The 12,194-nt window shown below is 39.5% G+C and overlaps 1 protein-coding gene across 1 annotated transcript in view; it reads left to right on the top strand.

The window, feature by feature from the left end:
- The window catches only part of UBAC2 (UBA domain containing 2), a 161,553-nt gene that overhangs the window by 13,390 nt on the left and 135,969 nt on the right, over positions 1-12,194 (top strand). The window contains exon 2 of the mRNA XM_046664105.1: positions 10,408-10,535. Within this exon, the coding sequence (XP_046520061.1) occupies positions 10,408-10,535 (128 nt within the window). The remainder of the gene's footprint in view (positions 1-10,407; positions 10,536-12,194) is intronic.

Genomic DNA, 12,194 nt, shown 5'->3' with positions numbered 1-12,194 from the left:
TTTTAGTTTTGATTTGGTTACCCCTTGTAATGGTTACCTTTATAATTTTAAATGATGGGAAAAAATCTTAGTTTCTTGATTTATCGGTTTTTGGCACAATCGGTAGTCTCCTGTGAAAATGAGAAATTAGCCTAAGAACATGTGTATCTCTTCGTACTCTTATTCCTAATTTATATATGTATGCTGTGTGTGTTTACAGTCTGCTCTGTAATGGTAATTAAGCTTTCTGTGCTTTGTCTCTTGGGGTTTTTTTTATATAGAAAATCAAAACAATAGCTATATTTACATTATTACACTTGTATATTTATTGTAGAACCCAGGTGTGTGATTGGCGTCATAGAAGGAAATGAAGCCCTAAGTCAGAAAACCTGTGCTGCTTCAAGGAGTTTCTTAATTTCTTTTGATATTTCTTCACTACTTTAAGTTCACACTCAGCTACTATTTCTTGAATCTTGCATCCTTTTCTTCTTGGATTCTTCCTTGTTTTTTTCCTTGGAGTAAACTTTTTGAGTCGAGGACACAGGTGGTGAACTTTCTGGATACTTGCTTGGCCATTCTTGTACACGGTGAAAGACTGGATTTGTCAGTAGCTGGTGTGGGTTTCCTCTTTATTTATGGCTAGATCTTTGTCCCCAAGAGGCCTGTACCTTAAATGGCAGGGCTGACTGTAGGCTTTATTCATGTGAGGCATATGAATAGGCCGGTTTGCATATAGCATGTAGGGGTGGAGCAGGTGACCAGGCAAAGGACAGTGAGAGTCCCCTGTAGTGAGCAAAGTTAGATGGGCTTGACTCTTTTTATGAATTTTACTCTTGAGTAAAGATGCCCTTCTTCTTGCCGTCCCCCTCCCACCATTCCCTATTGCCCAGACTGTCATCTCTTTTGGAAGTTTGAAGTTTCCCCAGGCTCTTTTCTACTTTTTCTCAGACCTCCGACCCTCTACGTGTCCTCTCCACGCAAATTGTCCCCTTTCTTTGGAGAGTGTTTCTTAGATTTTATTTTGGGGGCGAAGCCTTTTCTCCAGCTGGGGTGGTCAAATGAATGACTGTGTGTGAGAAGGAATGAGAGAGAGTGTGTCAGGGGATGGGGTTTTGTGGAAAGACCGAATGGCCCAGCTGTCACACGTGCACGTGTGGCACTTATACTACTGGGGATGGTTTAAACAGGATGTAGGCCCAACATTAAGTGCCATTGAAACAAAAGTGAAGATAATGACTCCCATTTCAGTTAATTTTTGTCCTAATTGTATCAAAGAGAAAGCCTCAGTTTGATGCTAGTCTGAAATACCGCTCTTAATCGCAGCTGTCCGATAGACAGTCACCTCAGGGATGGTTCTGCAGGCCAGACTTTGAAAACTGGCAGGCCACACAGATGTGTTTTGTTTGATCTTTGTGTTGGTGGTGAGGGTGGGGTGGGGGACAAGGAGGAGAGTTACTTTCTAACATATTAAAATTAGAATATTTCAGACAGAAATCCAGATTTCTCTTATCTCTTGAGGCAATGATCTGGCGACACCAGGGCTGTATGACAAAAATCCACTGATCATGCACCTTTTGCCATCTCCTTCTCCTGTTTCACTGATTCCTGCCTGGCCTCCTTATGCACTGAATTTACAACAGATTTTCTTGCCAGTAACCATACATTTTCTCTTTTTAAAATTACCTTTTTGGGCCAGCCCGGTGGCACAGCGGTTAAGTGCGCATGTTCTGCTTTGGCGGCCCAGTGTTTACCAGTTTGGATCCCGAGTGTGGACGTGGCACCGCTTGGCACACCATGCTGTGGTAGGTATCCCACATATAAAGTAGAGGAAATGGGCACGATGTTAGCTCAGGGCCAGTCTTCCTCAGTGAAAAGAGGAGGATTGGCAGCAGTTAGCTCAGGGCTAATCTTCCTTACAAGAAAATAAATAGTTAAAATTACCTTTTCTTTTCTCTTACAGTTTATCATGTGAGTCTAGAACTATCCACAAGTTTTCCTGATTCACCTTTTCAGAGTTGTTCCTACTGTTGAATAATTTATCCTATATTCATGTGTAACATTCATAATTTTCTTACTTGGGGCTTTTAAAATTATTATTTCATTAAAATTGTATTCCTTGTCTAAGTAGCACTTTAAACAGTTACTGCTTTTTATGGTTAATGAAAGGCTTGATGTTTGTATTAAAATCTCCCTAAGGATAAACCCGAGTGGTGTCCAGCATAGCAGCAGGATTGAAATAAAGTATAGGTGCCTGATGCCATTGTTGATGGCTTGCCCACCTGACACACTTTGCTCTGGTGTGCAAGCCTTTCTTTTTAGTTCTGTTTTAGAACTTCCTTTTTACATTTTATTGCTTATTCTTTTTTTTCCCCTAATTCACACCGTCTAAATATTTTAGGTATAGGATACATTTTTTATCTAGAGGGCAAGTCCTCCTCCTTATTGCCTCTTTTTTTGTTCTTTTCTGGGAAAACGTAGCCTTTGCTCCTTTTCATGTTCCTGATAAATTTTACAAGTATTGGTCCAGTAACAAGGGTTTATTGGCTGCCCTCACGAGCCAGGCACTCTGCCCAGTTGTTTCGTGACCTGTGTGAGCAGCAGTGTGGCAGGCCCCCGTGTCATTGAATTCTCCCTAGTGCATTAGGAATAGGAGCAGATGGCTTACAGCGTTTGCTTCTAAACACCATAGGGAAATGAGTGTAACAAAAATAACCTGGAGACCTTTTGATTCTCGGGCAGTTTTATGGAAATCTGTGTTGAGATGGTCACCAGAAGGCATTCCTTCCTCCCTAACTTGGTCACTGAGGATAAGTTTCATTAAGTTTCTTTGAGGAAGCTCAAAGGTACAAATAAATCATGGTGGAAGCTGAAGGTGTCCCTTGCAATGCTTGGGTTGCTGCACTTTTGCGGACTTCCATACTTATTTTTGGTTTAGTCCCTTTAAGGAAGTTCCTTCATGAGGCACCAGATCACCTCATTCTTGTGTGAACCCTGAGAAATTTACGAAACAGTCAATTAGTCAGAAATAGGAAAACCGATATGGTAGGATATGGCTGCCTCTCCTCTCGGTGGTGTGAACCACACTGGGGTTTTTGATGAGTGTGTTTTTACATGGCTGACTTACGAGGAAGGGTAGAGTTGGTGGGTTGCTGCCTTTCTCTTCCTCTCTCTGCATCTGTCTTCAGCTGCGGTGCTTCGGTAACAGCCCACGTGGCTAAGCTTTGCAAGACCTGTGGTTAGTGTCTTCAGTATGTAAAAGATGTGTATTTTTATTCAGGTAAAATTCACATAATATAACGTTCACCATTTTAACCATTTGAAAGTGTACAATTATTGACTTCCAGTGCATTCACATTGTTGTGCAATTATCACCAACCACTATCTAATTCCAGAACATTTTTATCACCCCGAAAAGGAAACTAGTATCCATTAAGCAGTCATTCACCATTCCCTCCTCCTCCCTGCCCTTGGCAACCACTAATCTGCTTTCTGTCTCTATGGATTTTTAAATTCTGGACATTTCATGTAAATGGAATCATGCAATATGCGGTTTTTTGTGTCTGGCTTCTTTCACGTAGTATAATGTTTTCAAAGTTCATCCATATTGTTGTGTGTATCAGTACTTCATTCCTTTTATGGCTCAATAATATTCTGTTGTAGCATATACCACATTTTGTTTATCCATTCATCTGTTGATGGACATTTGGGTTGTTTCCACTTTTTGGCTATTATCATAGTACTGCTATGAATGTTCAGGTTTTTGTTTGAACATCTGTTTTCACTTTTCTTGGGTATATAGCTAGGAGCAAATTTGCTGGGTCATATGATAATTCTATGTTTAACTTTTTGAGGAACCAAAAAGATAGAAAAGATACATGTGGAGTACTAGAAATAGTAATAGTGAAAATCCCTTTAGACCATGGACCATTATTATAAAGATATCATATTTCCTTCTTATATATTAGAAAAACTTTTTTCTTTAGAGTCAGGCAGAACTGAGTTCAAATCTCAGCCTCTTTACTAACTAGCTGTGACCTTGGGCAAGTTATTAAACCTTTCGTAACCTATTTTTCACCTAGAGCATTCAGGCAACTAATTGCTGCCTTAGGATTACTGTAAGCATTCACTGAGATGGTATTACACAGGAAGTGCTTTTTTTAGCACAGTGTCTGTCATAAAGTAATCCACATATACTGTAATAATTATTTTAGGATAATACATAGTCACCAAAGCCTGATCGCTATTTGCCACAAAGAGATGTCTGTGTACTTTGATTGTATCATAGAGGTAGAATGACCCAAAAGGAAACATCTTAAGCTTTGGTGTTTTATATCATCTTTGCAATAGATGTTTTGCATTTTTACTCGTAGATTAATGCATTGTGTGTTATTCTCAAAATTTGTAACATCTCTATTTTCAAAGGTGGAGGAACGTGCTGCAGATAAGTAACTTTTTTTAACCTTCCATTTGACCACGGCTTGGGTTCTTCATGTATGAACCACTTCCTGGCTCCATTCACAGAGAGGCCAGAAGATTGCTAGTGGCTAGCCTTAAGTCAGTGCATAAAGATTTAATGAAACTTTTTACTGAATTAGTAACTAGTTAAAGAAGAATTATTTTTTCTAATTCTTAAAATAGATTTTTATAGAAAAATTAAAGTCTCCCATGAGCTGATCATTCAGAGATTACCACTGTTAATGTTTTGATAGATACTTTAAAAAAAACCCCATGTATTTATGAACTATTAAAAAGTATTATATAATTATATTACCAGAAGTATTTTGCTCTTACTGTTTAGGAAGATCTTTCCAAGGCATGAAATATTTTTCTACAACCTACTTCTTAAAATTGAATATTATTCCATTTTATGGGTAGAAGATAATTTACTCATTTTCCTATTGGATGTTCATGTTGTTTCTTGTCATTTCACTATTATAAACAATGCTGTGATGAGCATCTTTGTAGCAAAATTGTTGTGCACATCCATGATAGTTACTTTTGGCTAAATTCCTAGATGTAAATTTTTTTGCATCAGAGGGTTTATATATATTTTTAAAACCTTTGATCAGTTCAGCATTTAGTAAGTGAGTACCGCTCCGTGTTGCAACCTCCCCAGACTGCCATCTTTTTGTATTTCCATTCACAATTGCATTTACTTTTGTTACACACTTTGTTACTTTTGTTACAGGGCACCACTTTGACTTTTATTATTGCTGTTTATGACTATATATGTCTTTCACTTAAGACCTACCATGCAGGTGAAAATCCCTTTGCACCGTGGAGTTCTATTTCAATGTGGCATAGGAAGCACTTTTGTTTGTATAGGTCTGCCTCAATTTATGATGGGGTTACGTTCCAATAAACCCATTGTTAAGTTGAAAATATCATAAGTCGAAAATGCGTTTAACACACCTAACCTACCAAACATCCTAGCTTATCCTAGCCTCCCGTAAACATCTCAGAACACTTAAATTAGCCCAAAGTTGGGCAAAATCATCTAACACAAAGCCTATTTACAATAAAGTGTTGAATATCTCATGTGGTTTATTGACTACTCTACGGAAAGTGAAAAACAGAGTGGTTGTATGTGTACAGCTTGGTTGTCAGAGTATCGGTTGTTTACCCTCGCCATCACGGGGCTGACTGGGAGTGGCAGCGAGCTGCTGCTGCCCAGCATCACAAGAGAAGGTCATACCTCAGATTGCTAGCCTGAGAAAAGGTCAAAATTCAAAATTTGAAGTATGGTTTCTATTGAATACGTGTTGTTTTTGCACCATTGTGAAGTTGAAAAATCAGATGTTGAACCATCGTAAGTCAGGGACTGTCTGTAGTCAGATTGTCAGCATTAGAAGTTGGTTCTGCCACTCTCTAGCCATTTTATCAGACACCTCTTCTTGCACAGCATTTCAGTGTGCTCAGCCTCACTTTATGCCTTCTATTTCTACAGTCTCATTTAGTATAAGCTGGTCTGATTTGGTAAAGCTTATTTTTCTCTTCTTCCCGTGGGGCTTCTTTTCTATGGCCATTCTAGACTACTGAGGGATGATGGATGAAAATGTTTTCCTGTTTCTTCCCTGGGTGATAGTTCTGAGATACATTCACAAGGCTTCTTAGAAAACCCTGCAAGATCAAGCACCCATCAGAAACATCTGTCACTCATAGTGGTGGCCAACTTGTATTGACTCTTCCTCCCCTTGCCCCTCCCTGTGTCCTTCGCTCCTCCCTGGGATCACATTCCAAAATAAACTCCCTTCCTGGGAGCCTTTGTTTCACCCTTTCCTTTCAGTGGAACCCAGGTTAAGACATTCTGTAATCATGGATGGGTAACTTACCCTTTGAGTCTCAGTTTTCTCATCTGTATAAATTTGGAGAGGGTAGTATCTACCTCATATACTCATTCATTCACCAGATACTAGTAACTGAACACTGCCATGTGCCAGGTGCTGTTCTGGGTATGAGAGTAAAACAGTGAGCAATACAAACAAGGACGCTGCTTTCATAGAGTTTGCATTCTGATGAGGGAGACAGACAAAAAAGTAAATAAAGAATTATTTCAAATAGTGGAAAGTACAATGAAATAAAACATAAGGATGCGGCCCAGAGCAATAAAGTCATGAGGGAAAGCCACTTTGAGGAGATGCTATTTGAAATGAGAACTGAATGAAGAGAATAAGCTGGATGTGAGAAGAGCATTTTGGGTAGAAGGAGGAGCAGATGTAAAGGCCCTGAGGTGTGAGTGAGTGTCAGGAGCAAGGCAGTAGACATAAAGTGCTGTGTATAGGACTTTGCACTTGGGAAGTGCTCAATAAATGTTGGGTAGTATTAGCAGAAAGATTAGATCGAAGGCATAACCTATCATTAACTACACAGCAGTAAGTGGCCAGTTTTACCTTGTGAACTGACAAAAATTGGCTTCATAGAATAAGCAGATAATTGGGCAGGATGTGAATAGAATTATGCAGTACACTTTTCTTTGCTCTTGAGATGGTGAATTACATTGATTTGCTTTGCATTCCTAGTATAAACTTCACTTGGTGGATCCTATATTATCCTTTTTATGTATTGCTGGATTCAATTTGCTAATATTTTGTTGAGAATTCTACATCTATGACAAGGGGTGTTGGTCTGTTTTCTTTTAATGTCTTGGTCTGATTTTGGTATCACTGTAATGTCAGCTTCATAAAATGCTTTGGTAAGTGTTCTTTTCTGTATGGTGGAAAAGTTTCTGTGGAATTGGTAGTCTTTTTCCTTTAAATGTGTGGTAGAATTCTCCATTGAAACCATCAGACCTGGAGTTTTCTTTGTTGGAAGACTTTTAACTATGAATTCAATTTCTCAATTTTTACAGGACTATTCAATTTATCCCTTTCTTTTTGAGTAAGTTTTAGTAGTTTGTGCCTTTTAAGGAATTTATCTATTTCATCTAAGTTGTTGAATTTATGGGCAAAAAGTTGTTTCTAATATTCCCTTATTATCCTTTTAAAAATTTATTTAATTGTGATAAAAAGTACATACATAAAATTCACCATTCTAACCATTTTTAAATATACAGACCAGTGGTGTTTTTAAGTACATTTCACAATGTTGTGCAATACTTATTATCCTTTTAATGTCTATGGGATCTGTAGTGATGTCCCCTGCTTCTTTCTTGGTAATTGTCTTCTCTTTTTTTCTGGTCAGTTCTGTTAGAAATTTTCTCAAAGAACCAGCTTTTAGTTTTATTGATTTTTCTCTTATTACATTTTAGTTTTCTATTTCATTAATTTCTGCTCTTAGTTATTTCTTTCCATCTGCTTGTTTAGGATTTAGTTTGCTCTTCTTTTTCTAGTTTTTTAAAGATTGTAGCGTACATCATCACTTGAGACCTTGTCTTTTCCTATATAAGCATTTAAAGCAGTGCCCTTTAAGCAGTGTTACCAAGTTTAGTTTCTCCTGAGGCCTCTCTCCTTGGCTTGTGAAGGGCTGTGTTCTCCTTGTGTGTTCACATGGTCCTTCCTCTGTATGTATACGTCTGTAGCGTCTCTTCCTTTTCTTATAGGGACGTGTTGGATAGGTCCCTCCCATATAACCTCTGTGACTTTAATTGCATCTTTAAAGGCCCCATCTTTGGGCCTTTACATTGGGGGTTAGAGCTTCAACATTTGCATTTTGGGAGGACACAGTTAAGTCCATAACACTGATTTTCTGTCTACTTGTGTCATTGACTACTGAGAGAGGAGTACTGAAGTCTCCAACTAAATTTGTGGATGTATCTGTTTTTCTTTTCAATTCTATCAGTTTTTACTTCATTTTTTTTTTTTTTTTTTTTTGAGGACAGTTAGCCCTGAGCTAACATCTGCTGCCAATCCTCCTCTTTTTTGCTGAGGAAGACTGGCCCTGAGGTAATATTCGTGCCCATCTTCCTCTACTTTATATGTGGAACACCTGCCACAGCATGGCTTGTCAAGCACACGTGGGATCCGAACTGGCCAACCCCAGGCCGCCGAAGTGGAACATGAGAACTTAACTGCTGTGCCACTGGGCTGGCCCCTACTTCATGTATTTTGTAGTCCTTTCTCAGCTCTGAAATTCTGTAATTCACCATGTGCCCTCACCATGTTTTATTAGGAAAATTATCAAACATGCTTAAGAGTTGAAAGAATGTGAATAGCCATATACCTACCACCTACATTCTACAATGAACATTTTATTGTTTGCTTTATCGTATACCCATGCCTCTTTTTATTTCATCAATCCATCTTTTTTTTTTTAATTTTATTTTTTCCTTTTTCTTCCCAAAGCCCCCCAGTACATAGTTGTATATTCTTAGTTGTGGGTCCTTCTAGTTGTGGCATGTGGGACGCTGCCTCAGCGTGGCTTGATGAGCAGTGCCATGTCCGTGCCCAGGATTCGAACCAACGAAACACTGGGCCGCCTGCAGCAGAGCGCGCGAACTTAACCACTTGGCCACGGGGCCAGCCTCTCTTTTTTTTTTTGTTTTTATTAAGATTATGATAGTTTACAACCTTGTGAAATTTCAGTTGTACATTATTGTTAGTCATGTTGTGGGTACACCACTTCACCCTTTGTGCCTTCCCCCCACCCCACCCCCCCCCCTTTCCCCTGGTAACCACCAATCAGTTCTCCTTGTCTATATGTTACCTTCCACCTATGAGTGGAGTCATATAGAGTTCGTCTTTCTCTGTCTGGCTTATTTCGCTTAACATAATACCCTCAAGGTCCATCCATGTTGTTGCGAATGGGATCTCATAACACTTTTGAGGTAGGTTCTCTTGTCTCCATTTTACAGGTAAGGAAGACTGAGGCTTGAATTGCTCAAGGTAGAATTTAGGTTGGTCAAGCTCACAGCCACACTGCTCTCCTATACTTTTGAGGTACTAGGCAATGGGCACCTCCGTTAACTTTTTGATTTCCTGGAGCCTGGATTGTGTCTTGGTCATGAAGACTGTATGCAACCACTTTCCTGATGTTTCCAATTTAGACATTCGTAAGACCTTAGCAGAGAGGAAACAGTTGGGTTATTTTTATATACTTAAGTTCAGTAACCACATTACCAACTGTGACTAATAAATTCACTCCCAGGACATTTCTTATGAATAAGATTAAAGTGTACTTCACACAATCTGAGAACGTCCCCATCTGTGATACTTTCCTGTGGTCTTGCCTGTTGGTGATCTGAACATTTCATATGTGCAAGGGGCTGTGCAGGCTTTATGGCCAGTAAAGAGAAGAGGAGGCACGTGATGTCCTTTCTGGAAGGCAAAACAGGTTCAAAGCTCTGACTACTCAAAGTCGTGCCTAGAAACAAGGGTGCAGAGTCGGGGAAAAGCCCCTTAGGCTGTAATGGTTCACTGAGACTGATGGAGGGAACTGGAAATTGAGCTGTAATTTCAAGGCTACATAAGATTTAGACAAGGCTCTCAAATGGAAAACTGACTCAGGCTCCAGTAGTATTCATAGTGGAAAATCTCAGTAGCCACTGCAGTCAGCAACGTTACCACTTTTAACTGCTTTTTAATTTTTTTTTAATAAATGTGTATATGTCTGTGAATCTTGGGCATGCTCAGAAACCAACTGGTCAATGTGATAGAAAACGTACTCTTCTGTGTATTTCTTTACACTTTGGTGACCATCTTCTGAAAGGTGTTCTGTGGAAGTTACTGGCTATGAACTTGGTCTGGTCTCATGTCAGAGCCAGCTGACAGTGAAGCCTCTGCCCGTGAACCCCACTTGTTTCCAGTGCCCTTTGACCACCTCCCTCTGCAGGCAGATGTTTTCAACTATATGTTAATAAGAATTAAATTCCAGAGTTTGTGAACTTTGTTGTCATTCTAGTTCAAAAAAAGTGAATTCTCTTGCTTTTCACCCATGTGGTTTTTTAAATCTTAGGAACAACTATTCTGAAAGTGATTTTCTTTTTCCCTCCAGACAAGGCACCTCTGTCCAAGAGTCTTTTACTGGTCCCCAGCGCCCTGTCCCTTTTGCTGACCCTCCTCCTGCCGCACTGTCAGAGGTTCTTTGTGTATGACCTCCAAGCAGTCAAGGATGACTTCCAGGTGAGCTCTGCTTCTCTGGCCTCTGGGAGGAGAGAAGGCAGATTTTTTTTCTTGATTTACCTTTTCTTTCTGCTATTGTTAGTCCCTCAAAGCCTCTAAATTTCTAAGAAATATTATTTGCTATTAATATTCCATTAGCAAGTAAATTTTCTAATTGCATTTATTGATATTTTCAGCAAAGCGGATTGTAATGAAGCAATTGCAGTATTTCCTTTTACTAGGCACGTCTCTTCAGTTTCATTTTTTACTCATAGAAATGCAATTTATAATTTCAAGAGAATTAAAAACAATGTTAAATCTTTTTTTTTTTTTTTTAAAGATTTTATTTTTTCCTTTTTCTCCCCAAAGCCCCCCGGTACATAGTTGTATATTCTTCGTTGTGTGTCCATCTAGTTGTGGCATGTGGGACGCTGCCTCAGCGTGGTCTGATGAGCAGTGTCATGTCCGCGCCCAGGATTCGAACCAACGAAACACTGGGCCGCCTGCAGCGGAGCGCGTGAACTTAACCGCTGGGCCACGGGGCCAGCCCCAATGTTAAATCTTTTTTTATGATTAGTATTTATACTTAACATTTTCAAAAACTTGCGTCAATTTAAATATTGATGAGACGATCTAAGCTCTTTCAACTTCACCAGATTGTGAATCTATGAATTACTTTTATAGCAGTGGTTAAACCAAGTAGGAAATTTCTCTTGGGTTTTAGCTGCTGGGAAGAGCAGAACTCGAATGCTCCAAGATTTATGGGCTAATCTCACTGAAAATGGTGATGCTGGATCTGTCTCTGAGTTGGAGTGTTAGTGCAAATTATGGTGTATATCCAGCCGCCTTTTCTTTGCTAAATACTTGATTAGCCATTTTAAGCATAATAATCCACTTTTTAATACTGACGCCTTTTCTTCATAATGATGTAATTAATACTGTTGCTCAGGTTGGTGTCACCAGGTTTCTATGAAGATCTTTCAGTTATTTATCCATACTACTGCTTTCTGTGAGAATATCACATGCCTTCTATATTATTTAAGTTGCTATAATGGAGTGGTTTTCAACCTTCGCTGCACATTAGAATCATCTGGATAAACTTAAAAAAAATGTATATGTATATAGATGCCAAGACTTCACCCTAGGCCAATTGAGTCGAAGAGTCTAGTGGTAGGGCCTGGGCATTGATGTAGTTTTTAAAAAGATTCCCAGGGGATTTTGGTACATGGCCAACTCTGAGAACCACTGCTGTAAGGGAGTGTAAGGGCCCTCTGGCCTTGAGTTGGTACCTTCCTGGTTTGGGGAGTTAATTTGGTTCATCTGGCTAAGTAGGCAACGTCCCTTCTACTGCGCCACTCTGTTGGCATCTGTGGTCTCAAGGCGGTGACCTGCCTAGATGGAGGACAACCACTCTTTTGTCTAGGAATGTGAATAGCTACACTCCTGCTGGAACCTCCTCAGAGGCTCTTGGTGTGCATTTATAAGAGCTGCTACAGAGATAGGAAGTTTCAGTTCTGCCTTGGGAAATCTAAACACACACAGCTAGAAGAACATAATCCCGTAGAACAAGTGTATATTAAATCCTTGGGGCTTCATAAATGAAGTAGTATGGGGTGGGATGGCCCTGGAGAGCCTCCACGATGTGAGTTTCCCATTTGATCTGAAGGAAGGGATGACTGT

Source organism: Equus quagga, chromosome 6 (assembly GCF_021613505.1).
Source record: "Equus quagga isolate Etosha38 chromosome 6, UCLA_HA_Equagga_1.0, whole genome shotgun sequence".
Classification (NCBI taxonomy): Eukaryota; Metazoa; Chordata; class Mammalia; order Perissodactyla; family Equidae; genus Equus; species Equus quagga.
This window is presented reverse-complemented; position numbering and strand designations above follow the sequence as displayed.